We start from the raw sequence: 27,810 nt of genomic DNA, 5'->3' as shown, positions 1-27,810 counted from the left end.
CTGTCACTCACTTTTCAAAATATGAATAAGAGGAAATTTACAGTTTTTATTATATAAATCTTTAGTGTCATCTTTGTGTTTCAGTCTCACATTTTCAAGATCTTTGCATTTTACATCCTGAGGCTCAAATACAGTAAAAACCTAGTTCTCCTCACAGCAGAGAGGTACAATACATAAGATTGTATCCAGGGTAGGTAATCCACAGTGAGCCTGAGCTCCAGACTACGGATTCATACACACAGCTTTGTACATAGCCGTAATACTGCTCCCACAGAGATGCATGTTTCCCCTGCTGTATCTCCATATGCCACCTCATTCACAGATTCATACACAGATTAAGACGTTATCCATCCAATTCCATATGTACTGATGTAGCTTCCTCTAATAGCATTGCTGTTAGGGGAGAATTTCTCCATACATACAGCTCCACATGGAGGCTAAACAGCCTTATACTAGGGAGCTATTAAAGCTCTAGATACTTGGCTCTGTGTAAGTGGGATGAACAATGACTGCCGTATACTTCCATCCTAACAAATTGTACTGTAAAACTGTATTACTGATGTTATTGTACCATGTCAGGACTGGCAAGAACAGACAGGACAGAGACAGTGGGCCCTGAATCTAAACCCACCACTGACCCTGCCTAATTGCCTCGGTCGACCCTAAACGGTCGCGGACAACCACGAAGACGTACCCTACACTGCGTAAGTGAAACACAGAACAGCACGGACAGACAAAACACAATAAGAATCGTAGAACAAGCCGGGTCAAACCACACAGGCAACGCAGTACAAAGTCGGTAATACAAGGGAAAGTCGGAAGTCAGGCGGAGGTCAGAACACGAGTAGGCAGGCAGAAGGGATTAGGATGGGATACGCAGGAAAAGGACAGGGGGAGCTGGGATCAGAAACTAATAGCCAGCGACTTGCAACTGGCACTTACTACACTTTATACTGGATCAGGAGCCCGGACCAAAGACTGATTGGTCCGGCCTCCTGAATCCAGCCACATAGCAGCTGGTGCACTGCAGGCTGAGTGGCAGAGAGATCCGTCACTCAGCCTGAGTACAAAAGCACTCAGCTGCTCGGCCGGGTGACGCTTACTAACGCGAGACCCGCGGCTCCCTTGGTTATTAGGGACGCCGTCGGGTCTCCGTAACGTCACCCGGCCCTGCCGAGGAGGGCGGCGATGCGCTCCAGCCGGGCCAGACGATGCTGGGGCGCGGTCAGGTAAGTTGCTGACATAAAATAGGAATTGAAAACTGCCACCTCAACAATTTTAGCAGCTCTGTTCTAGTAGATGTTATCCTGCAGTAGAAGGTGTCAGTAAGAAGGGACCATTGCTTGGTGCCCTAAACTGACATGAACTGCATAACATTGAACCACTAGAAGCATTGCATCACAATGTCTGGAGATGGGGCTGAGGTATGTCGACATAACTACATGCATTTGGTGCCCTTGAGTATGTGTGCTGTACCTGCCAGAAAGACATTGATACCTTCTTGGCCCAAGGCTAGCTTATGGAGAAGTATGTCTGGAGCCTGAGTAGGAGAAAAACGTAAGTTACCACTGGGAAGACATATAGAAAGAGCATGAAGCAGATCCTGATACTTGAAACCCTTAGAATGGTCACTCATGAGAGAAGATGCTGTGAAGTAGCCAGTAGTTTTATATTGTTCATGGGGTATAGAAAACACCCCAGTTTAGCATTATAAGGCTGGTTGCCCCATACCCCTAGACCAAGACCCCAAACAGGAACTTAGACTAAGTGGAAGAGTGTGCTTAGGACTAAATTACACCAGGGAACATCTTTTCAATGCAAGTTGTACTATGTAACCCACCATGTTATTAAACCAGTTTGGGCTTCAGTCTAAGAAAGCCCTGGGTTTTCATCCTTCATCCTGGGTCATACGGTATATAGTGTCATATTGTATGATATAACAGCTCTTCTTTCCAATGTAGAACCACATGATAAAAATCATAAAGCCATCACAATGCAGGAGCTGATAGTACTGCTATATCTGTAACTATACCCACAATAAGAGAATGAGGACTACTGAAGGTCTTTCAGGTTCTCAGCCTTTGGATGTATACCGGATGCTTTTACCCACTTATTGGACACAGAGATGGGAGAAAGGGAGTGGGACTGAGGAACAGAACACATTGGAAAGTGACATAATTCTAGAATACACAGTGAATAACATGACATAATGAGGAGTGGAGGCGACAAGTTTTGCAGAGTCTACACTACCTGCAACACAAGGCGCCATCATATTGTTATAAAAACTTCACGTGCCATTTAGAGTTATAGTAAACTATTTTGAAGTAAAATCATAAAAAGCCAATATACACAGTTTACTACGTAAACATAAAACGATGAATTTACTGCTGTTTAAGAAAAACTAAAATTATATTATAACCATTACTATCACTGTTGGCAACATAATTGCGTAATATAACTAAACAATAAAATCAAGTTATAGCCCATATAAGCAATTTAATGTAGCAGTTTACTTTTCATAGCTTTGAGGTAACAGCACCCCTATTAACAGCCTAAAAGGAGACTCTAAATATATATGCGGCACCCTGTATTAATAGGACAGTCGGAGCTTAGCTGGTACAGCATCAAAAGTATCAAACTCTAAGAACAAATGATGTATAGATATAACCTACAGAGATGACCAGTCTTTTGTCTGATAACCCTATTATAGTCTTTAATGAAACCTTGGACATGGTGCTGAGGATGAAGATAAGAAACCTACATTCATCCTCAGCCCTCCACGTTCTATAGGGACTTATCAGCAGGTTCCATGCTTCTAGCCTGTTACTAGCTTCCCTTACTACATTTCATGCCCTACTCTAATCCACCTGGGAACATTCACAATCCTTTGTCCCTTTAACTACAAGGATAGTTTGGAGATATGTCAAAATATTTCAGGAACTTCCTACATATCCTAGCTTTCAGTATCTACTAGGGAGTCACACTTTCTTCCATGATTTCTAGATCTTAGTACTAAAGAACATAGCAGTGCAGGACTGCAATAAGGATTTTACAATGTGAACTGATATGCCCACCAGATTACACCACAAAGCATTGATTTCTCCATAATACAGTACTGATAGAAATGTCAGATATGTCTTAGATTTGTAAAAGGTTACAGCTCAGAGAATGACTCCGCAACATACTTTTTCCCAGTTGATATGGGAGGGGGTGCAGCAATAACTAAGAGAGGCAGCATGATCACATTGACAAACTGCTCACCATCTAGACCACAGGGATGCTGGGGATGGTGATTATGTGGGGGAACACACATACAGCAAACAGGTTCCAGGCGGCAACACAGACCATCAGTAGAGAGGCTCTTTTGATCCACCAACAGCACAAGCTGATCCATTAGTTTCCTTGTGCACAATCCAGGAAAAACCTGGACTGCTATGAACTGGAACCCTAGCGTCTTTAGTGATCAATCAAGGTTCTGCTAGGGATCTGACAATGGTCATGTTTGAATATGGAGACGTTGTGGCGAGCACTTCTATTCTGCCTTTGCTGTAGAGCGACACTGCCCTCTGCTGGTGTGATGGGAATTATTACATAAGACAGTCGGTTTGTCCAAGTAGTGATACAAAGGGCACCAACAGTGTTAAGCGCAGAACATCTTATGGCCCTTTGTGTTGCCTCTCATAGCCGGGCTTCCAACTGGTATTTTTCACCAGGATAATGCTTGACTTCACACAGAAATTCTACATGTATGGAAAGACAGTCCGACAACCTGTCAGTGTGAAGGAACCACAGGCCAAACAGAACGGTAGAGTTTGTGTCTGTGGCATAGTTTTCACTTCATAACTGGTAAATCCCCAGGCATATCCCCTTATTTTACTATTTGCATCAATTTGTATGGACTATGATTATTTTTAGGGTGCCAATGACGACCCTGTCATTGTCTGGAGTGAAGAGTCCTGTTTCCTGCTGAACGATAGATACGATTGGCTGGATCTGCCCCAGTGGCATAGCTACCATAGAGGTAGGGCAGGGCGGTTGCTATGGGGCCCATGGAGGGAGGGGGCCCAGGGAAGATAAGGGCCTCCTGTGTCCTTTTGCTTAACCCCTTATTTACTGCAGTGTGTAAGTGACCCAGTGTTCTCTTACATGCTGCAACACAAAAAAAGGGTTAATACAGAAGACAATTAGCTCTCTGCCTGACTACTCTGATAACCTTTGACCTCTGAGTTCCTGCAGAGGTCAGGGGTTATCAGTGCAGGAGTAGCAGATCTAATTGTCTTCTGTATTAACCCTTTTTTGTGTTGCAGCATGTAAGAGAACACTGGGTCATTTACACACTGCAGTAAATAAAGGGTTAAGCAAAAGGTAGTCTGCTCCTGCCTCTATGTATATAACCATAGGATTCTGCCTCTGGCCACAAGAGAACTTTTTTTTGGCCACATCACCAAGTATATATATATATATATATATATATATATATATATATATATATATATATATATTAGTGTGTAGGGGAGGGGGGGGCATACAGTTTTTTGCTATGGGGCCCCATGAATCCTAGCTACGCCCCTGGTCTGCACCTGGCATATTCCGACTATTAGGGTTCAACAGGCCCTGGTCTGGGATGTATTTTCCTGTTGCTCCTCATACCTTAGAGACCTGTTCTCTGACCATCTCCAGTAGGTTTACCCAACCACAGTGCCATCTCTCAGGACAATCCTCTGTGTCATTAAGCTTAGATCACTACAGAATGATTTGAGAAATTCAACAACAAATCCTCCACATTGCCTTTGCCCCCCTTGACAGACTCTATTGAACATGTTTGGGATATGATGGAAGGGGCTGTGGGATCTATCTGCTACCTATGCTGAATGATACAAAGGTGCACTCCATAGACTCATCTACACTAAATCAATACTAACTATCATCATCTACATTACAGAGCAATGAGCACTGGTTGGGAAATAGTTCCAGTTCAGTTTGTTATACATTACACAGATTCGGCCTCCCATGTAATCCGATCACAATGCCTCCAGCACCGTTCTCAGTCAGTGCAGAGGATTAAATCTACCATTAAGTGGTCAGTGATGTGATAGCTTAGAAGCTATTTTCTGCTTCTATTAATCATAAGGGTCCTTATAAATTACTGAAATATTTTACTCACTTAAAGTGGACCCGAAATACACATATCACAGCGCTCTAAACCATAAGTATAAATTGTTTTGCAAACATAAATGTACGTTTGATGGGAATAAAATTGTTCTGTATCTAAACATAGATATAATCAGTATTGATTATCCTATGCGGATATATTCATGCCTGCATGGATTATCTTTGTAGTCTATTATCAGATATATGTATATGATGTTTTTCTGGAGTCTTATCAGATGCCTGCCAGTGTTACAGGTAGTAGTTTCTATAATAAATCACTTGTACATTAGAACTACTGTGCCTGAGGGTAAACCCTGGGGGTCACTTGCTGCAATGACTTTGGGGTCATTGATCTTTTTTTTTCTTCCAAACCAACTGGTGTCAGAAAGTTATATAGGTTTGAAATTTACTGCTATTTTAAAATCTTATCTTTTCCAATACTTATCAGCTGTTGCATGTCCTGCATGAAATGCTGTTTTCTTTTCAGTCTAACACAGAGCTTTCTGCTTCCACATCTGTCCATGTCAGGAAGTGTCCAGAGCAGAAGAGGTTGTCTATGGGGATTTGATGTTGTTATGGACAGTTCCTGACATGGACAGAGGTGGCACCAGAAAGCATTGTGTCAGACTAAAGAATACACCACTTTCTCCAGGACATACAGCAGCTGATAAGTACTGGAAGACTGGATATTGTTAAATAGAAGTACATTCCAAATCTATAAAACTTTTTGACACCTGTTGATTTGAAAGAAAAACATTTTACCTGACTTTCCCTTTAAGTACACTTAACACATAGGGGGAGATTTATAAAAGGGTGTAAATATACACCTGGTGCAAACTGCCCACAGCAACCAAACACAGCTCCTCTTTCATGTTACCAGAGCTGAAAGCTGAGCTGTGCCACTCAGGAGAGGACAAGTCATAGAACACCCCAAACCACGCCGTGAACACTTCTAAAAGGGCAGGACAGTATCCTGAAACAAGAGGAATTGATCCACATAGAGCAAAGTTGCAACAAGCCTACATACTCTATCTTCCAGCGCAGGTGTAACCAGGTAAACTTGGCCACTTTGCTCAACTCCGGTAACAAGGTCTGGGGCTTGTGTCACCCTAATAGGACGGGTCACCTGACACTATAGGGCAACAGGTGGTATCACGACAGCAAAGGTCGAAACACAGGCGCAAGTATACTTCTACTTTCAAGTACTCTTTAGTACTCTATTTCTTCTTCTAAAGTTCCAGCAGAGCACATTTCTACCCTGGGTTGGGACTCGGGACAAACTCCTCTCCACTACTCTGAACTTGCAGTACAAACTCCTCTCTACTGTTCTCAGCTCACTCTACTTCTCAGCACGCAACCAAGTCAGCTAAGCTCTTCTACTCCGAAGGCTCTTAGCACAGATTCTGTTTTGTCACGTCTACAGTTTATGATCAGCTATTGTACAAAGTATTGTACAAGTATCACAGGAAAGAAGATTTTATTTATGATAACAGGACTCAGTGATTATTGTTCCGGTACCTACACAGTCACTACTCCATCCATGGGTCATCTCCCCTTTCTGTGGGTGGCAGTACTGATAGTCTGGGTGGGTAACAGCTCCACTCCGGACCACCGTGATAAGTACCCAAGGGATCCCCTCACAGCCCGGCAGGTCACTGACCATGGGGCAAAGGACATAGCTAGCCGCCTTAAACTAAAAGCAGGTGTGCCTCCATGGCGACTGGCGACTGGCGTCACAGCAATCTACCATCTGGCTTAGATGTATCCTGACCAACCACTAAACCACTACATTAGCGGCGTTATACATCACCATCTGGCAAGTGACCGGTCGTCCATAACCAGGCTATACCACCACACTTTAGTAGCAGTGTGTAGGTAACATTTGCAGGTGATATTTTGGTTCTGATATAGCAGTATTGTTTTTAAATATTTTAAATACATTTAAATATTTTCTGTGTCTAGGCAACATATGCTTTTGCTTTTGATCTTTTTGCTTTGATCCTTCTGAACTGACTGAATGTTGATAAAATATTTCAGCATTATGGGCCCCATTTCCTATTTTGCCCTGAGCCACACTTAGTCTAAATTATCCCTGCTGTGAGGTGAAATAAGCATGGTTCTCCTATTTGAAGTATAAGGCTGGGTTTACATATAGCATTCTTTTGTTAGCATAAAATCTGCAGCATGTATACATCATGTAAATTTCCATATGGAATTGGCAGCACATGCTCCACAAAACAATTATTCATCTTCTAGTTTTTCGCTTTAGGATGTTAATGGGTCTGCCATCTTTCATACTCAATATAGGGCCACACCCATACAAGGCCCCATCTAGGAGGTGAGGTGGGGAATGGATTTCAGAGACAGAATAGGGTCTCTACCAATCTGAATCCAGCCCTGTTCGTTATCAGGACAGCAAGCTACAAATCAGAAAATGTTCACCTAGCTGAAGTATGTTTATGTGCAAATAAATATTAAGGGGAGCTTCACACATACCGGATCCGCAGCTGATTTCACGCTGCGAGTTTGCCCGTATGTGACCCGGCCCCTTTAACCCCCCGCATCCCGCCGCCCTGGCCCGAAGAACACATTACCTGCTCTGCGCTGCTGTGTCATGCTCCCGGCTTCCCTCGCTCCCCATCAGCCAATCAGTGCATGGCAGCACTGATTGGCTAATGGGGAGCGAGGGGAGCCAGGAGCTTCACCGCAGCCGAGGCGCCGAGCAGGTAATGTATGCTTCGGGCCGGGGTCGGCGGGGGGGGTTAAAGGGGCCGGCTTAAATATCTGCAGTGGAATGAAAATTCCGGTGTGGATATGTAACCCCCACGCAAACTTGCAGCGTGAAATCCTTTGCTGATCTGGTACATGTGAAGGCACCCTAAAATTAAATATGCAGTTATGACTTGTCATACAAGCCTTTCGAAACACAGTCTAGTTACATTCTGGATTCATGAAATATTCTGTTAAAAAAAAAAAAAAAAAAAAAGTGGCAAATGGGTGAATATTATTTTATCATGGCAAAAGAACATTTTCCACCATAGAGGACTTACCTCTGCAGTCAGAAGACATTAGGCTGGGGGCATTTTGTCCTGACAATGGCACAGTTCTTGCTATACAACTGCCTTCTCCAACCCATTATTGCTTCCAGAAACTATAAAGGACTAGTCTTAACATGAGTAAAACTTGCTTCTAAGCTAAAGAATATATCACATAGTCCTGCATCAGCAGACATGGCCTTCATCTTTTCAGCAGAATCAAATAAACCTCCGCTGATTGACAAAGGGTTGCCTTCTCCAATGAGTCATCTTTTTTTTCTTGGATGTACATTGGATGTCCGGAGAACAAATACCCTGCAGCTATTGCTGGAAGAACGCAAGCTGCTGGTGGTCTGGGTATTGTTTTCCTGGGCTAACTTATCTATGGAATCTTCTAGCAGGACAATGTGACATGTCACACAGGTAGGAATGTCAGACACCAAGACTTCTAAGTCCTACCTTGGTCCCCTATTTCTCCAGACGTGAACTCAATACAGCATCTGTAGGACCACCTCTATCATCTTATTCACTCTATGGATACTCGCCTCCCCCCTCACCATCCATCAGGACCTTATTGATTTATTCCCATTTCATCTAGCTGCTGTCTATGCTGCACACGGCAGTTACTCTAAATATTAGATTGTGGTCATAGTAATGTGACTTAAAGCGACATTGTCACCACCTTTCTGTATAGGACTCATCTATCCAGCTGTAAAGCCTAAATTCTGCATTTTTCATACCTTACTTTATAATAGATTTCTTAGCGCTTGGTCCAGTGAAAAAAGTTTTTTTTATTATTAATGGATTGGGCCACCTGGGCAGGGCTTCACAAACCCTGTGCCACTTTGCCTTGCCTACTTCTGAGCCGTAGGCCCCGCCCCTCCGTGAACTAATGACCGTCAAGGCCCCATCCCCTTGGTGGCCATTGGGATGGGCCGACCTAGAGGTCTAGGCCACCAAGGGGGCAGGGCCTAGACTGTGATGTCACTGAGGGGCAGGGTCTATGGCTTCAGGACCAAGCACCAAGAAATTTATAATAAGGTATGAAAACTGCAGAATTTCGGCTTTACAGCTGCATAGAAAAAACCTCATATAGAAAGGGGGTGACAGTATCACTTTGTGCATACACACTATTATGGAAGAACATACACACATGCATTACTTTTTAAACTAGCAGGAAAAAAAACACTTTTTTTTTTTTTGTTGAAAAGTTTAGAAAGTTAGATCAGAGAGCAGGGTGGTCCTAGCAACATTCAGTATGTTGGCATTATATATATTATGACTGCAGGCAAAGGAAGAGAACTTAGATTTTCAGTCCTGGGGTTTATTCATTTGAACAAGGCTTGCAAAAAAAGATTAATAGTTTGCATGTGCTTCCTCTACATTTTCTTTCCAAACCTCCATTCTTAACTTAAAATGACTACTTCAACAAAGCCTATTATTTAATTTTTTCAATTTAAGTCATTTCAGGTCTGGGAGGCAAAAATACAATCCACACATATACTTACATATTTGATACAGCTCTCTACATTGTGAGAGGTCCATAACATACAGACTGCAGAATAGGTCTGAGACTTGAACAGGCTTTTTAGAAATTGCCATTGATGTCTTCAGTCACTTCCAGCTGTGAACCATGGCAGCCTCGCAATCTGCACTGCCGTTGCAGACTATTTGGTATAATCTCAAGCAGTACAGTAAGTTTGATCAGGACTCAGAAATACGTTGACTGTACAATGAAATCTTGTCGGTTTGCTGTTAACCTTCAAATTGAAAGTTAAGACTTGGGAACAATACCATTTTTTTTGCCATGGGCTCCTCTTGAAAAATACAGATATGGTGCATTAATAATATATGCTGAAGTGCTTGTGTGCAAACGGAGTAGAGAAGTTCTACTGCATAGCAGAGGGAGTTGAATGCTATTGAAACGTATAATTGAAAAGGTTTAAAATTAGAGATGAGCGAATTGTTTGGCAGTCAGTTTATCAGCCTAGAAAAGCTGCATCCAATCCTGGAAAACTTCTCCCCGTTTCCCAGGACTGGATCCAGCTTTTCCAGGCAGCTGGGGAGGAGAGAAACCGAGTTCAAAGGCAGCCGTCTGATAAACCGACTGCTGAGCTAAAGAATTGCTTCTCTTTGTTATTAACGTAAATTCGCTCATCTCTAGTTAAAATAAATGAAGGTTGATTGGTTCAGGTTAAACGGGTCCCAGTGTTCTCCAAAGCAATTGGACGCTTTCTGCTTCAAGGGTTCTAGGTATTTATTTTATTTAACACAGACCAAATTGAAAAATACAAGACTCTCAAGTAGTCACCATTTAAGAAGTTTATGTATTTATTTTAAAGACTACTTATAGATGTTGTCTATCTTCCAATAGGCTGGCAATTTCTAGGTCTTGAAAAAAGGACTAGATCCCCTACTAGAGCCCACTAAGCAGCGGAGCATCCTTGTATAATGTACATTGCGACAAGGCATCAGTGGATGATTTTTAGAGGCTCAGCTCTTACATGTATGGCTGGACAGAGAACCTTCTGCTCTTCTTATGGCCTCTATATCATATTATTAGTCTCCCCCACCTCCTTCCTCTCCTTCATTAGTCTATGCCTATATGTTATACATATAATAATATCTATTATCTTCAATTATGTGGTACTTGTGTGTGTGTTTTAAAGGGATACGGAGAAAGAAAAACTGTTTCCAAAGCAACTGGTGCCAGAAAGTTATGCAAATTTGTAAAAATCCCTTCTAATTGAAGATTTCAAGCCTTTCAGTACTTATAAGCTGCTGTATACCCTGGGGGCATTTGCTACTGCTCTGAAGAGTTCCTGTCACAGACAGAGGTGGCAGCAGAAAGCACTGTGTAAGACTGGAAAGGACACACCCCTTCCTGCAGGACATACCGCAGCTGATAAGTACAGGAAGAATTAGGTTTTCTTTAATAATTAAATCTATATACACCAGTTGTGTTAAGAACATTTTTCTTCTCTAGAGTACCTTAAAAAAAAAAAAAAAAAACACACCTCAAATTTACTCCAAATAAAAGGGGTAACTGACCCACTAAGAAAGAAGCCTGCATGCACATGCCACAGAAACACCTCATTCTAATACTGGATAGATTTTCAGCCACAATTGAAATGGTAACGTGCATCATGGTAAAAAGAAGAAATCACAGTTTCCTGCCTACGTTGCCTTCCACCCACTTGGCTCAATGATGACAATTCCAGTGAGATGTGCAACCAAGCAAACCGTTAAATTCAGTGAGTAATCAAAGCTGTCAGTGATGTGAAAAAGTAGTCCGCATGAGACTGCCCGGTCCACTGCTGAGCCTGCAAGTCCCCAAAGACTTTTCGACTTTTACTAATTGCAATTCTTAGGTCAAATCTGCTTTCCAACCTTTGATTTTAGTCTTTTTTTTAACTAACCACAGCCTGATCTATGCAATAAAATAAAACATCAACCGGGGAGCAAAACTAAGAGACATTGGATTGTCCTGCTAGACAAACAAAAAGAAAGTCAGACACAAACCATCGGAGAACAGATTTTAATAGCAATTCAGGTATGTCAAATATACAGGTATTAGATTTTTATATATATATATTATTTACCTAAATAGCACTTACATTACAAAACAAGTTTATTAGACTATTTGGAAAAATAAACATCCACCAAGATCACAGGAAAATTGTATATCTACATGTAGTGACTGAGATTACCAAAAGTCAAAACATCAAAGTTATTATTACATCAAAAGAACGCTTCTACCACTTGACATACATTCGTTTATCATGTACAATAAAGTTTTAGTACTGGAGTTTTACGAAGAGTTTAAAAAGACAAAATTTTTCTTTTTTTTTTTTATCTAGTTCCCAGATCTTTCATACAACTTGCAATACGTATCCCAGAGATTTAAAGTGTCTTTGTGCATACAATGTCGTTATTCCAATGCAAACATACACAGCCTTGCCGCAGCTATACAGATAAACCAGGGATGGGGAACCTGCAGCCCTCCAGCTGATGCAGAACTACAATCCCCATCAAGCTAAAGCTTTGGCTGTCCAGGCATGATGGAAGTTGTAGTTTTGCAACAGCTGGAGGGCTGAAGGTTCTCCATCCCTGGGATAAACAGTCTGTTTTACAGGAACAGAGCAAGCTCAAATTTTCAAACTTAAAGTCACACTGCAGTATTAGGCTGCAACTGGGCTAACATAGTATGGCTTGGTAAGGGAGATGTATATGTAGTATAGTCAGAGATACATATCCCACACTAAGGGGGAGATTTATCAAACTGGTGTAAAGTAGAATGGTCTTAGTTGCCCCTAGCAACCAATCAGATTCCACTTTTCATTCCTTACAGATTCTTTGAAAAATGAAAGGTGGAATCTGATTGGTTGCTAGGGGCAACTAAGATGATTCTACTTTACACCAGTTTGACAAACCTCCCCCATAATTTTTAGGAAATGTTTCTCAGCATTCTGCTGCTGGGATTTGGTTGAATCCCATTCTTCCTATTACATATTGTACAAAGATAGATCACAGTTATCTAAATATGGCCTTATGCAACCCTCATTACATTGGTTTCTTAAAAGGTATCAGCAAACTTCACCTACTGTCCTTTCTTTAGCTCAGAAATGGAGAGATGCATTTCATGCTGGGCAAAACAGTTCCGAGGCAACCGCATGATGCCCAGCAAGTTCCTTGCTGTGAGGTTTTCTAATTAAGGTACAGGACTTATTGGGTGTTATCTCTCCAAATCCATACTGAGATTCTGTTTGTATGTTTTTATAGTGGTTACAGCTCTTTTTGCTATCCAGATCTACAAATGCCCTGCATTTCCTAATGAAAGGATACAATTTTTACTACCTGCAAGCACCACTGGGAGAAACACAAGAGCTTACTGCATACTGTTGAGTTCAGTGAATGAACAGCATATTGTAAGCTCCCCCTAGTGGTTAGTAAAAGCAGACAGAATTTTATCATTTATAGGGATTTCTGAACAGTTATCACATATCTGGGGCATAGATAAAGTAGTGCTGGACCCCACGAATCACAAGAAAAAGAGTCCACTATTTAAGAGGCGAACATCATAGAATTGATTTGATTATAAAAGATCAGCCCAACTGGCACACCGTTCAAATAGGTAAACCAGAACACGGTTCTCACCTATCCTATACAGTGCTGCCTATAGGAAAAGCCTTTCAACCACATCTATACAGAGTATTTGGTGTGGTGTGTCCGAGAGATGTAACGGTTTAGTGGTTCAAGTTCTATTATAAAATTAGTCAATTCAGGATATTGCAACAAAATGGTGCTTAAGGGCAGACATTGAATTTAAGGACAAAATGTGGAATTCATGCAGATTCAGGGACGTGTTACACAGGCCGATTATCGTTCGAAAAAACATTAGATCATTTAGATTTAAATGATAATTGTTTTGTGTAAACAGCAGGCAACAAATAAACAACCAACGACAATCGTTTGATAGAATCTGGACCTATTTTCCGACTGTATCCATAAAATTAAAGGAGTTGGAGGGACTAAAGAAAAAAAACCTGCATGCAAATTTTTTTTTTCCCGTTATTCAAATGGATTCTGCAACTGAAGCCCCAGTGGAGCTTGTGAACAGTGTAAACCTTGCCTTAGACAAGCCGTTACCAACCAGACTGTATTGCCTTTAATACATAGCTGCAAATCTGTGAAAATTAAAGATGTATATGCCATAGTGAGATATCATCTAGCTATCCATATACCAAAGCAAACAAAAACATAAGCTTAGAAGCTATTCACCCTTATAGAAGCAGTTTTTAAGCTTTTCACTGGCTATTCTGAAATATATAACACGACTAGAAGGAAGAACACTGTGAATCAGATGAAGGCATAATGTAAACCATTCTGACAATTTTGGTATATTTGAAGGCACTAGAAATGGGGAATAAAGGCATAATAAGCATTACAAATAAAACAAAATAAAACAAAATAGAGGTGCTACCAAGTGAAACCAACTAGATCCCACGTTTTATCTATCTATGGCCTTATACCTATGGCATGGTGCATAGCCTATTAAACAGTACACAAGATTTCTCCACCATATGGTGCTCCAATACAGCAAGGTATGATGGAGGAGATCGACTAAAGAAGCAATCCTTTAAACTGGCAGACTATTTTTGTCAAACGCCATATAAATCTGACAGCAAAAAAAGGAATACTGATGTACAGTACAACCCTATGTACTTCTATAAGTGTCGTAATAACCACATACAGCTGCCCGTTTTTTCATCAGCTTCTACTAAGGATTGTGGCTAAATACATGTTTGTAAATGTTGCTGAATATGATATAAAGAAAAAAAAAATAGTTATCTACCCCAGATGCCTCAACTTCCATCCATCATCACCACCACCTCTCATCTCTTCTCACGGCTTCTAAAATGAAGAGTCAGTGCAGAACCACCTGATCAGCTAGTCACCGACTACAGCAGTGTTCATTCTCAGCTAATGATTGGACTTGTCTAGGGAGCTGGAGCTGCAGGGAATTTGGGTAGATAAGTACTGCTTGTTTGTTACATCATGCCAAGCAACATATAAAAAAAAAAAAATAATTCACCAGAATGACTAACTGGAAGGTGAAGGTTTTAGACTGCCTACAGGTCCTTCTAGCTTGTGAACTTTGTCTTACACCCTCTGTGACTTCACATCTAATAAAATACACTAAAACATAGATAAAGCTATCTGCTATTCTGATTCATTACACTGTTTTAACCATAAAATCTGTAATTTTGTTACAAATGTCAACAACATATATGAAAGCAAGCATATAAACACCCTATGTAGTCAGTGGCAAGAAAAACAACACAATCAGTGGATCAATCCATTTCCATTCATTTCATAGTAGTGAGAGTGAAAGATCTCTTCAGTTTGGGGGCTCCATCCACGTGCTCTCTTCTAGTTAGTATCCCTAGAATAAATTCTATGCCATAGGGCGAGGGTCAAACAGGTGTCCCTCCAGTTGTTGCAAAAATCCAAGCTTTAGCTGTCCAGGCATGATGGGCATTGTAGTTTTGCAACAGCTGGAGGGCCGCAGTTTGACGTGTATGCCATAGAGTGTCTCTGGGAACTGCAAACTACCCCTTTAATTTTTATATAAATAATTCCAGTTTTATATTAGAGTAACATCTAAAAAATAAAGCATCTATTCCCAGTGGGTTAAAATAGGTTTCCTAGCACTTTTAACTTAAAAAGTATATATGTTCTATAAAAGGTCAAGGTGGTAAAATAGGCTTAAAAGGGGTTTAAGGATAGGCCATCAATCACTGATCGGTGAGTTGCTGGTACCCAGCAGCTCCCCGATCAGCTGTATAGCACCAGTACTACACATTGAACAGCATCGGAAGGAGGTAGCTCCATTCATTGTATAGCAATGGCTACGAGTAACTGCAGCTCAGCCCCCGTTCAAGGATGCCCCTTCAGAAAAAAATAGACTATGGCCCTGATTTACTAAAACTGGGTGCATCATGGTGTTCGTTCTGACAATGTTTGGTGCACGGAGGTAATTTTCCCGCGTCTTGCTTTGTTTTTTTACTTAAGTTTTTCGTTGTTGTTGCGAGGAGGATCACTCCACTTTCTATCAGGTGAGTGAACAAATTGTCAGTTTATATTCCTTACCATAGTACCATAGCAGATGCTGCTTTATAAAAACATGAAGCCAGCGTAGGCTTGCAGATGTAAAACAAGATCTACTTAAAATAATATTTCCTATGCTATATGTAAAGTTAATCTGTGTACAAAATCTACTCCACAGATTTAGGTATTAAAACAAAAAAACATGAACCTTCAAAAAACTTGTCTGTCTTTTAATTTTCTTTTCATAAGTTTTCTTTTCTAACAAAATTTTATAAAACAGGATTTCACCCCATACAATTAGAAAGTAGCCGCCCCCGACCCCCATCGTCCTGCCGAAAAAAGGGTTGTGAGTGCTGCAGCCTCTTCATCCATTACCAAGCAAAGCCCTGTACATCAAGTAGCAGCTTTGGCTGGAATTGCTGCATATATGGAACTGTGCCTGGTATGAATTAAAAGGCTGCGGCACTCTGAGAGTGGTCATGCCTATGATGCAAGTACGGTATATACTAAAAAAAAAAAAAAAAGTGCAGAGTGGTAACCCATTCACAGGTTGTATTGCAAATAGTTGAAATGCAAAATGTGGTACGGTAATAAAACACGCACTATCAATCTGAATGAAGGACATATCTAGCTCAGACCATTTAAGAGGCGCTGAATGACGCTGGAAGAATATACTGACCCTTTGACAGCAGTTACTAGAATTAGGTATTTTTGGAAGTTATTTCATGACGCAAATTGTACCTTTTAGTTATTATTAAAAGGCCGACTTCAAAACTAGGAAATCACTTGCTATACTGCATATCTACATCCTTCCCTCCTGTGAACCCTCTCAGACATCATAAGAGTAATAATAATAATAATTTCATTTTTCCCATAGTTCAGCAATACAAGCAGTCATAATAAACTTTGCAATATATCTGGTATATATCAGACTTTCCATTCTCCCCTGTAGTGAGCACTCACTCTCAATTCAGAGACAGCAATGAAGATAAAATACTAGTTTTACTGAGGGACCTGGTTACAACAGACGCCCACAGAAATCTATGGAGAGGGGAGAGAGGATGAGGGAGAAGGAAGCTACAGAGAAACAATGCCAGACACAAAGACGCTGCTATTTTATCATACTCCTTCATTCACAGCTATAACCAGAGCTACATTTACAACTACACTGCTTATTACTGCTGTATAAAGTCTCCTATTCTACTGCTTCTGACAATATCCTATAGAGACAAAGAGAAGGACCTTATGTGTGTCTATGTGCAGTGTATGTATAAAACAGAAGCTAGCCGGCCATAGGAGGTATGCTTACAGGGAACAGACAATTAGATACAGAAAAATGCTCATAAAACAATTATTCCTTATGTAAACGCAACAATTTGAAAAGTCTAATGGTATTTAAAAATTTTCAGGAGGCAGGGAGCAACATAACAAAACAAGCTTAACTTGTCTCTCTGCCTCCGAAGCACTGCTTCACCACTCCGGGACCTCCGTTGGGTTCTGTAACCCCAGATCCAGCAACGTCACGACTCAGCTGATTGAATGTCCACTCAGCCAATCAGTGACTGGGGCAGGACACTGGTGGGAAATAAGCTCCAGCATATCCAGGGCAGTGAGAGTGTTAAGTAACACTTAATTATTATGTTTCCCCCAGCTCCTGGGAAATTTTTAAAATTGCTGAATTTCTCCTTTAATTAGAATTAATTGGTGCTATTTTACGGCTATTGTGCAAGTCACAGCAAATTATCACTAATTAAATGCTAAGTGTGAACATCGCCCAAGTGAGATTAATTGTTCCGCTGTTCTTGGAAATTTACAATACAGTATATCTAACAGTACAGAAAATACAGAATGTTACTGCAGCCCTGACTAGTGTTTGGGAAAAAAAAAAACACAGTATGAGCAAAAATCTGTAATGTCTACCGCAGGGCCTGAGGGGTAGTGCGTGGCACAGAGATTCAAAGAGTACCAAAGAGAGAATCACCGCATTGCACGCTCCCTCAGGCGCTGCACCAGGTATAACAAAGTGTACAAGTTTTACCTAGAGCATTCTGATAGGATAAAAGAGTCATTGTTTTATGAAGATGTCCTCATTTGAAAGATAGCTCGATAACTAGACAATACTGAGCAAGGGGCTGTAACAATCTCCCATACATTTCTATAAGGGGGCACTTTAAAGAGTCTTAATGGGTTGCAATTGGTTAAATTTCAAAAAGCTTAATCATACTATAAAAAAAAACAAAAAAAAAAAAAACTGCAAGACAAAAAATAAATAATGAGATGAAAGCACTGATAAATGGAAAACCAGAATTTATTCCCTGCATACACGCAGTCTGCACACTACTTTCTTCACCTTTGGCCCTTTTTGACAGACCTTTTCCGGCTGATAATCGGCAGCATTCATAGCCGTATTTTGGGGGCGGTAGTGACTTTTTTTTTTTTATTTAAATAGAAGTCATTTACTAATCTCTATACCTTTGACACCAGCTGAAGACCTGTGCAGCGACCCCCAATCCATAGACCCTACAAGGATGTAGGTATCAGCCTAAAGATCATGGAGACGACACAAGGCAGATGAAGGGACAAACTAGTGATGAGAGGAAGACTTGATGCGTGTTGGTTAGTGATGAATGTAACTGGAGCATGCTTAAGTACGTCCAAACCTGGAAGTATCAACATTTGATTACTGGTGGCTGAAGTAGGATACAGCACTAGGGCTGCCAGGAAAACATGGATAAAGCCATAGGCAATGTTCCCACTGCGTAGGTTTCGTAATAATCACGGCTGTTGTAACAACGGCCGTGACTGCTACGGAACTTACGTAGTGGTACCTTCTAAGGAATCCCAGCCGGAGTGTATACACATGATATACACTCTGGCCGGGATCCCTAGCGACGCCGCAAGAAACTGACTGACATGAAACTAACAAAACCCTATCAGTTCACACAATGGAGTGTGCAGCTCCATTGTGTGCAGCAGGAGATTCGGATGCGCCCACAGGGGATTAGGATGCGCTCGCATCAGAATTCAGCGGCAGTAAAGATCATCCGGCTGATACTGCAGTACTGGGCGGGATGATCTTTTCTGACACCAGCCATTCCAAGTCACAGAACGGCCGGTGTCTAACAGAGTGGGAGCATAGCCATAGGCTGTATTCAAGTTTTCCTGGACTCTCTAGGGCTGCACCTGCTTCAAATGCTGAGACTTCTGGGTTTGAACGGACTCAAGCATGCTCGAGTTGCAGTCATCACTAACAAATACGCATCAAGTCGTCTGATCTCAGCTGATAATGAGTGATTAAGGCAATATCAATTTGCACCAGAAGGATAATTGGGGGGGGGGGGGTACTAATTTTAGGCCTTCTTCCATGTACAGTTTTGTTAAAGGACCATAAAGTACTATTTAACCCCAATTAAATGGGCTTTACAATTTAGTTAACACACTAATGATGAGACCAGGAGAGATATAAAGGGTTACTGTACATTACACAACGTAACCATTAATCCCGCTGCATGCCACCTACAGCCCCCTGCCCACACATTGGTCATGTATGAAAATTTGGGAAATTTCAGCAGAACCAACTAGTCACAAATGCAGGGTAGGGCAATATAGCAGACATGGGGAAAAAAGGGACATAATTAATATGGTTTTACATTAAGACACCGCAGTTAAACCAAACTATTCAAAGTGATACATTTCGGAACCCTACATTTGCCTTCCAGTATTATGCCATTAAGGTGCACATTAAAATGAACAAAGAGTAAAAAAATTACAGCATGCAAAAATGTAATCTATGAATGGAAGGACAAACATTCAGGCAAAAAGTCGAGTTTCTTGGTGCAGCCACACAATGTTAGCGTTCACTTTCTTTAAGAGGTAGAAATCTTTTCCTTTAACCAAGCAGCATATAATAATAGGTCTAGTAATAGGAATGGCATTGTTCACAATGTCAAATTAAGGCTCTGACTGATATTCTATGGAGACAGTTGAGATCTTTTATCTTCATTACACATATTCAGAGAAAAAGTTTAAATTGGAATATGGAACAGAACGGCATAAAAGCTTCCTGGGCCTCACGCTGATAAAAGGTTAAAAAGCCGCATGTCCCGCTTCTGCAGTCCTCGATTGTTTCTGATGGAAAAGTGGACTTATTGGTGGAAAAGGCCAATTAATAGCGAGATACACGGCATGAGCCGACACAGCTATGCATATATCTGAAAGATCCAATTCTACTTTTATACACAAAGTCTGCTGCCAGGCTGCGGCTCTGTGACCTCCAATTTCCACTGTACTATGTACCCATTTATCTCTCTCCAAATCCTTCTACCCCTCTAATTATTCTTAGTACGGCCACTCATCACTAACACACACACATACACACAATAGATGCTTCCACTTTGTAGGGTGAATCGGTAAATCAAGACGATCAAGAATCGGTAATCAAGACTTGATCCAAGAAGAAATGTCATCACCAATGAAGAGAGCTGCCTCCCATTAAAACTGGTTCACGAGACAAGAGTCTGGAGGTTACTTCCCGGAGCTTCTAATAATTTAGTATATTTACATATATCTACCATAAGTATTTCCAGTTTTAATCTTTGTAAACAATTAACTAAGGGGTTAACGTTGAATGGTTCAATGGCTCAGTATCAAAACAGATGCATTTTAGTGTAAAATAATGTTCCACCTATGTAGAATTATTTCTCTCCAACGCAACCACCATTCTGATGACCATTGTATAAAAGGCACGGCTTCGTTCACATGGAGATTGCCAATATAAGATATATGATGGTGGAAGAATGGTCCCAATTTTAAAATGTGACCAGAATAAAAAATAAAAAAGGCAGCTGTCTTGCCATAGCACCATAACCTTCCCTTCCAATCATCCTCAATCAACCTTCCAGAGAAGAACCTTATCCCGTTTACCCACCCTCCAAAAAGTTTCCTTAGCTATGCCTATATCACTTCAATTTTCCTGAGTATTATTATAAAAAGGTAAACCCCTTCCACCAAGATGAAAAAGAATTAGAATGAAGAATCACAATTAAAAAAAAAAGAAAAAAAAGAAATGAAAAAAAGGTTACCACAATTACAAGTGCAAATATTCTTGAAGGTATGTTCTCGATTATCTGGTCATTGGCTCCCAATCAAAAAGACAAATTATTCGTCTAAAATACTCTGCAGAAGGGCGATCAAGTTCTTTAATCCATAGATATAGCCAAAGTCTTTTTCTTCACTTGGAAAGACGTGAGCAAAATCAATCATCCTCACATCGACTTGTGTGCTGTCCCTCAGGTCCGCGGAAACCTGGCAATGTACATTTTCCAGTTTAGTCACAAGGTTCCCATTCAGATGCTCCTGTGGAACATGATTCTGATTTTTCCTGGTTTTGTCTTCAGCTAAGATCCCTCCTTCCATAAAGGCTTCACTGTGCAGTCTTTTGGGACACGTCTTTTTGTTCACCGAATGGATTCTAGACCGTTTCTTCTCGACCTGTTCCTCGTTTTTCCCATTCTCCATGGAGCTCAACACGCTGCTGATGTTATTATTACACTCTGTCACCTCCTCTTCTGTAGGCAGCTCTGTGGTGGCAACCTTCTTCTCGTGGACTTTTCCATCCACTGTCTGGACTGGTTGCAAACAAGAACCGTCATAAACAAACAGCAAGGAGCTTGCATAAAAGTGAAGGGTGTCCTGGTTCTCAAACCACTGCAGGATGTTCTGCACTTTCTGGAGGCACGCAGACACCACATCCTTTCTCACATAACAGCCATTGTTAAAGAACTTTGATAGACCTACGAAGAAGAAGAAGTAAAAGATTTCACTATAGTTTCCTGTTAAAACAAAATAGAATAAAAATTTGCTGGTGCCTTTTTTTAAAAAAAATATTGGACTATCGCTGCTATGCATCCTCCTTCCCGCTCTGTGTCTGTGTGAGCAAGAAGGCTCCATAAACTTACATTATGCGGTGGTCATGAAACAGTTGGGAGAGAACGTGCTGAGCATGGACTACTTCCAGATTGTTCTCCTGATCAATCATATTCCAAACAATCAGACCCCGACTAATCAACACTTTTGACAAGTCCAATTTTTATTTTCTAATGACCAACTGCTTTAAAGCGACTCCGTACCCACAATCTGACCCCCCCCCCCCCCCAAATCGCTTGTACCTTCGGATAGCTGCTTTTAATCCAAGATCTGTCCTGTGGTCCGTTCGGCAGGTGATGCAGTTATTGTCCTAAACAACTTTTAAACTGGCAGCCCCGTGCTCAAAGGCCGGGGCTTACATTGTGTATGCATTAGGCTGGCACAAACTCTCTGTCCCTCCTCCCCGCACCCTCATCATTAGGAATGCTCCAGGCAGATTTCCTACTATTCCACAGCTGTGTGAATACTGAACATGGTCTGGATCGTTAAGGGACCTGGGCAATGTTCAGACAGGAGATAATGTTCCAGTAGCATTCCTAATGATGAAGGGGGTGGGGAGGAGGGACAAAGAGGTGGTGCAAGGTTAGGGCACAGATACTCCAGTTGGGCACGGAGCTGCAAGTTTAAAAGTTGTTTTTTAGGACAATAACTGCATCACCTGCCAAACGCACTGCAGGACAGATCTTGGATTCAAAGCAGCTATCTGAAGGTACAAGAGGTTTGGGGGGGGGGGGTTAGACTGTGGGTACAGAGTCGCTTTAAATATTTGATGCTGGGTGGAAAATCTATAGTACCTCCACCAATGTTGCTATCTCTCTGGCCTCCCATAGGTAGATTAAAAGGGGTTTTCCATAGACGAAACCCCTTTAACGGTCTAGTACATTAATATAAAAAAAACAGAAAAGGTGGTAATAGAACGGTACTTGATTCATGTTTTCCTTCAAACTATCTGATCTGCTGTCTTCATTGCCTCACTTTTCAGGTAGTGTACATCCTTTAACTTACTTCCTGTTCCTGCTGTACATCCTAGCTGGTAATTCAGCCAACTCTATCTCCCTTTCATTATGTAGGAGGCTCCCATAGGTGTAGTGGGTTTGGTTATGGTCAAGATAATACAGTGGGAGGGGGACAGTTAAAAAAAATTCCAGCTAGTGTTTACACACTTCTTTACAGGATGTACTCAATTATGCTGCCTGAATCCGGGAAAGAGTCGTCAGGGTGGTCCACCGTGGCCTCTCCTCTTTTCACTGGTCGTGATTAAGAGATCTCTCCTAACACGCACACAGGGAGAGCTCTATCAATCAAGGTCAGTGGGAAGCAGCTACTGGGGACCATCCTATTCCCTGCTGGTTTAATGACTAAAATTCATAGGGAATCATACACCACTGTAATGAGGGAGCCTTGACCTTATTTCCTGTCTGTGGGTCAGACTGCATTCAAGTGATAAAATGGTATGGGTAGAAAAAGTCATCTTACATCACATGCATTGCATTAAGGATCATTAGTAATAAAAAAAAGGAGCAATTGATATCTAAGGACACAAACTATTCACAAACTATTGTGGCTAGTCATTCTAAATGAAGCAGCATTCTGTTGCTGAGTTCTTCCACAGCAACCAACATTAAATGTTACCTCAGGCTTATAAAAAGGGACTAACTCCAAGATGTAACAAGTATCTAGAAGCCTTTTTCAGGCTGCTAATGGATGGAAATAAAGAGTCTGCACAATGTCTGGCTTCCAAGTGCATTCACTGCAGCCTTCATTCCTAACTCCCTCCACTCTTCACATACAATATACAAGTTACTCACCGTGTTTTATTGTATCTTTTGTCAGGCTCCGTCCATAATGCTGGTTTTGAATCTCAAAGTTGTCGGAATCCATGTGATAAACCTATTATAAAATATTACACCACAAGAAAAGTTAATTGCACAATTTTGTTCTTGCAACATATAAGAATTACTAAAACATCAGGAACGTCACATAAAAACCCTATCCAAAAAGAAACAAGAACAAGAGAAAAAAAAATGTAATTTAAAAAAAAAAAAAAAAAAGTCTGGATGTACAGGATGCAGCAGACACGTATCTGGTGCAACACTGCCACCTGCTGGACAGAGAGGAGAGAATCTGACAACCCTGTTCTGCCTAAAGATCATGGATTCTGGCAGGCATTTAGTAGCTTTTAATTTTTATCCCAAAACCTAATTTGTACTATAAATGTACATCGTGTAGTCAGTCCTACTTTACTTTTTAACAAAAGCCATTTTCTTTGCTCCACATTGTATCCAGTCCCAGTGGTTTTACTCTGTTTAATTATCACCTATCGGTGCTGTTCAATTCTCGTGCACCGGCCTGGGTCTAAGCACTGGAGGTGGACAAGACGCCCCCTCCCCCTCAGTGTGACAACATCCCCTCCCCTCTGGGATGCAGCCCTGTTATTTCTAATGTCTAATGTCGTGTCTTTGAGGGGGAGGGGAGGGTGCCAGGCCCGTCTCCTTAGATCGTCTGCAATGACCAGGGCCAGTGCACAAGTAGTGAACGGCGCAAAGCACAGGAAACGGGCAGCATTTTGAAAAATACCTGCCACCAGGATCACCACGCCAATGCCGACCGTGTAATACAAAAAAAAAAAAAAAAATTAAAAAAGGATGATGATGATGATGACGAACCTGGTGGTACATTAGCTATAAGTTACCCCTATCCACAGAAGATAACAAGCTGATCTGTGGAGATCTAACAGCTGGGACCCCCATGATCCCGAGAACAGAAGAAATTTTTTCCCCCGGAAAGAATGGTGCGCACCGTTCATGCATGGATAACGCTCTGATCATCCTCTACGGTTCAGCAGCCCCATTGAGAATTAATAGAGCTCTGGCCATGCACCATTCATTCTTAAGACAATTTTGTCCCCATACAAGGGTCCCAGGCAGTCAGGCCATGAAAACTTGCATTGTTATGCCCTATACTATGCGTAAAGGTCGCCGTTGTGATAGAGCCAGACTTCAGTCTAAAGCCCCTTTTACACCGGGCCACTGCAAGAATCAAATGAGCGATGTTAGCGCTCGTTTGCGCCTCATTACCCGCTCGCTGCCGCCGCTACTACATGCGACGGCACAGAGCGGATGAGAACGGGGGGGGGGGTCTGCACGCTAGATCGTCCCGGCAGCTCATAGCAGATAGCAGCGGTCTGCTACCACTGCTCCTATTGCACAAAGCCATGGCAGCAGATCGCTGCTATATTAGTCACAGTTACTGTGATGTCACAGGAGGCTTGGCTGAATCCCCCAATCCCCTGAGTGATTCCCCATCTCTAACCGGCCAGAAGCAGCTGCAGCAACTTCGCTGACTGTGCAAAACTCTGCAGTAAAAATTAGAGCTATGTTCACACGTTTGAGTCTTATTGCAGTACTGCAGCGTATTCACAGAAATGATGCAGAAACACAATTAAATTATGCTAAACAGCAGAGAGGATCAGAGTCGGCACTTCCAATCCCATCTGGAGAAAAAACAAGGTAAACCACCCCAGCCGTCCCTCATGCCGGCCCCCCTCTGCCACGTCATCAGCTGCTCAGCCGCAATTGGCTGAGCACAGTTATGCGGTGAGTATAATGCACCTCCCATACTTTATTTCAATATCAGCGTTACAGGTAGAGAATACAGCATCCTGTGTGGGTGGGACTACAATAAAAATGATAAAGTACTGCAAGTAATTCAGTAACAGAATGAAGCTGCAGTGTGTGAACACAGCCTAGATCATGCGTGTCAAACTCAGGCCCTTCAGCTGTTTCAAAACTACAGTTCCCCATCATGCCTAGACAGCCAAAGCTAAAGCTTTCGCTGTGCAGAAATGATGGTAATTGTAGTTTTGCAACAGCTGGAGGGCCGAAGGTTCCCCATCCCTGCCCTAGATGTTCTACAACAGATTTGGGCAGGGAATGGGCAGGGTGGAGGACTGTGATGAATAGCTGAGGGAAAGCAATGCATTCTGGAACCTGTAGTACTGTGTACAACCAGGAAGTACAAAAACACAAAACAGAAGAAAAAAAAACAACAAAACAAATGGATTTTTGGTAGTTTCAAAACTGGGATAGATAGTTAAGTAATGCTATATGCTTCTGCAGAAGTTTAATTTTTCCCCTCTACCTGGAGTTCCCCTTTAAGGTGTAGGGGGACCATGCCGAATAACAACATACAGATGACTTATGGTGATAGGGGGTCGGCTGTGATGGAAAAATCCTGGTTGACCCCTTTGTTCAGTGAGAGATAAGCCGCAGCAAAAGCGCTCTTGCTACGGCTTACCCCTCCCATCCCCACTGAAAACACATGAACACTCTGCTGTGCCGAAAGTGTACGGGAAAGACGAGGGGTGGGGGGAGATATAACTGACAGATGAATGATCATTCAGCCATCAGTTATTGAAAGTGTATGGCCACTTTTATAGAAACTATCATGAATTTCAAGTACTTGCTCTCTAAAAAGGTATGCAGCAGGTATGTCGTTGGCACCCCCACCATACCTCTTTATTTTATCAGTGAACCAATTCGTAGAGACCATCATAGCTGTGCTAGGGAAAGCTGGGTGAGAAACTATGCAATCGCCCTGATCTATTATTCTAGTTGTGAAGCTGCTGTTGCACAGGAAACCTATCCTTATCCGTTTATATTTTTTTCTTCCAATTGAATAGCGAAGCATTTTTCATGTTTTCATTCAACACCCGAGCGTCTTCTCACGTCCCAGCTCTTAATAGGATTTATATAACGCCTGTTTCATTAAAAGGCTGTGATGGCTCTTAATGCCGTCATGTTTATCTAAGCTTATGCGTCCCCTGCTATCGCAGGATCTCCCGCCTTCCCTCCCGATCATTAAACACTTGAGATTCAGATATAATCTGTTTAGTTTAAAGCCCGGCCTAGCCCTCCATGTGAAGCCCCCACTCCAATAAGCCGCCAAAAGGCTACAGCTGCATTGCGTGCACTCGCCTGCGTCCTCACCGAGTGTCAGCACCAGCCGTGGGAATCGTGTAAATCACAGGAGAAGGGCGCTAAGGCCTCCTAATAATCTTCTTATTCCAAGCATCAGTGTTTACCTTCGGGGAAAGGCTATGTAATCCGTACCCTGACACACCTAGGCACACATCAGAGGTCCTGCTCACAATTCTCAGGAAGCCTTACAGTGTATTAAAAGGGAAGAATGGTATAATAGAAGGATTAATATTTCTCAAATAACCGGCAATATCTGAAAGGCTGCCAAGGATTTGCAGATTCTAAGGCAAAGAGACAGACAAAAGGCATATGGAAATTTTTTGCATCCATCTTGCGGTGCCAAGCTTTACAGTGACAGAGGAGGAAAAGCATAGTACAGCTGCTTGGTGACAGCTACTCAGCCTGGACAGTTCTTACTTACCGAACAGGAATGCTTTCTGCTTAAGTAGGGGGGTTAAAAGTTTATGATCTCCTTCAATCCTGAGAACACTGAAGCTGCAACACTGGTTCAACACCATGGTCGCTTCACGGTTGTATGTTGCACAGAGATCCTCCCACTGTGCAGGGATCTGTAATATGGCTCAACTCCCTGCCCTGCCAGGTTTGATTGATATCTCTCTCCCTGTTGGGTGTACAGAGAAAGATCTATCAATCAAGACTAATGGAGCAGGAAGCCGGGAGGGACTGACCCAAGGATCTGTGGTTCAGGCAGCACGACAGTGGTGAGAGGTTCCCTTTAAGAGCTCGGCATTTTCATTTGCAAAGACAGAAAATAGACAAACACTTGCTAATATTTCTTTGGGGATTACTTTCTTCCTTCTATTCCTGAGTACTTTAGCACGATATGAGCTACAGAGCAACTAAATGTTGTGTGCAGTGACAAAGCAACTTCAATTATTGTCTATAATGATCTATCTGGGGGTAGTCACCGGCAATCTTTGATGTGAATCTGTCAGCTGCAATTCACATTCCAAACTGCGGATACTGTGGGAACAAAGAGATACAAGATATTTTTTATAAAGCCAGCTGTTCTTATATAGCATAGAAAAATGCTTTTATTTTCATATGGAAAGAGTCAAAGGGAATGCCCCAAGCAGGGAGAGGGATGG

At 41.8% G+C, this 27,810-nt stretch overlaps 1 protein-coding gene across 1 annotated transcript in view; it reads right to left on the bottom strand.

Annotated features, from left to right (window-relative positions):
- Positions 1–16,523: 16,523 nt before the first annotated feature.
- IPMK (inositol polyphosphate multikinase) overlaps positions 16,524–27,810 on the bottom strand; it is a 49,062-nt gene continuing 37,775 nt past the window's right edge. The window contains exons 5-6 of the mRNA XM_069980320.1: positions 23,531–23,612; positions 16,524–21,589 (exon numbers count right to left, since the gene is read on the bottom strand). Of these exons, the coding sequence (XP_069836421.1) occupies positions 20,955–21,589; positions 23,531–23,612 (717 nt within the window). The 3' untranslated portion in view covers positions 16,524–20,954. The remainder of the gene's footprint in view (positions 21,590–23,530; positions 23,613–27,810) is intronic.

This window comes from Dendropsophus ebraccatus, chromosome 8, assembly GCF_027789765.1.
Source record: "Dendropsophus ebraccatus isolate aDenEbr1 chromosome 8, aDenEbr1.pat, whole genome shotgun sequence".
NCBI lineage: Eukaryota > Metazoa > Chordata > Amphibia > Anura > Hylidae > Dendropsophus > Dendropsophus ebraccatus.
This window is presented reverse-complemented; position numbering and strand designations above follow the sequence as displayed.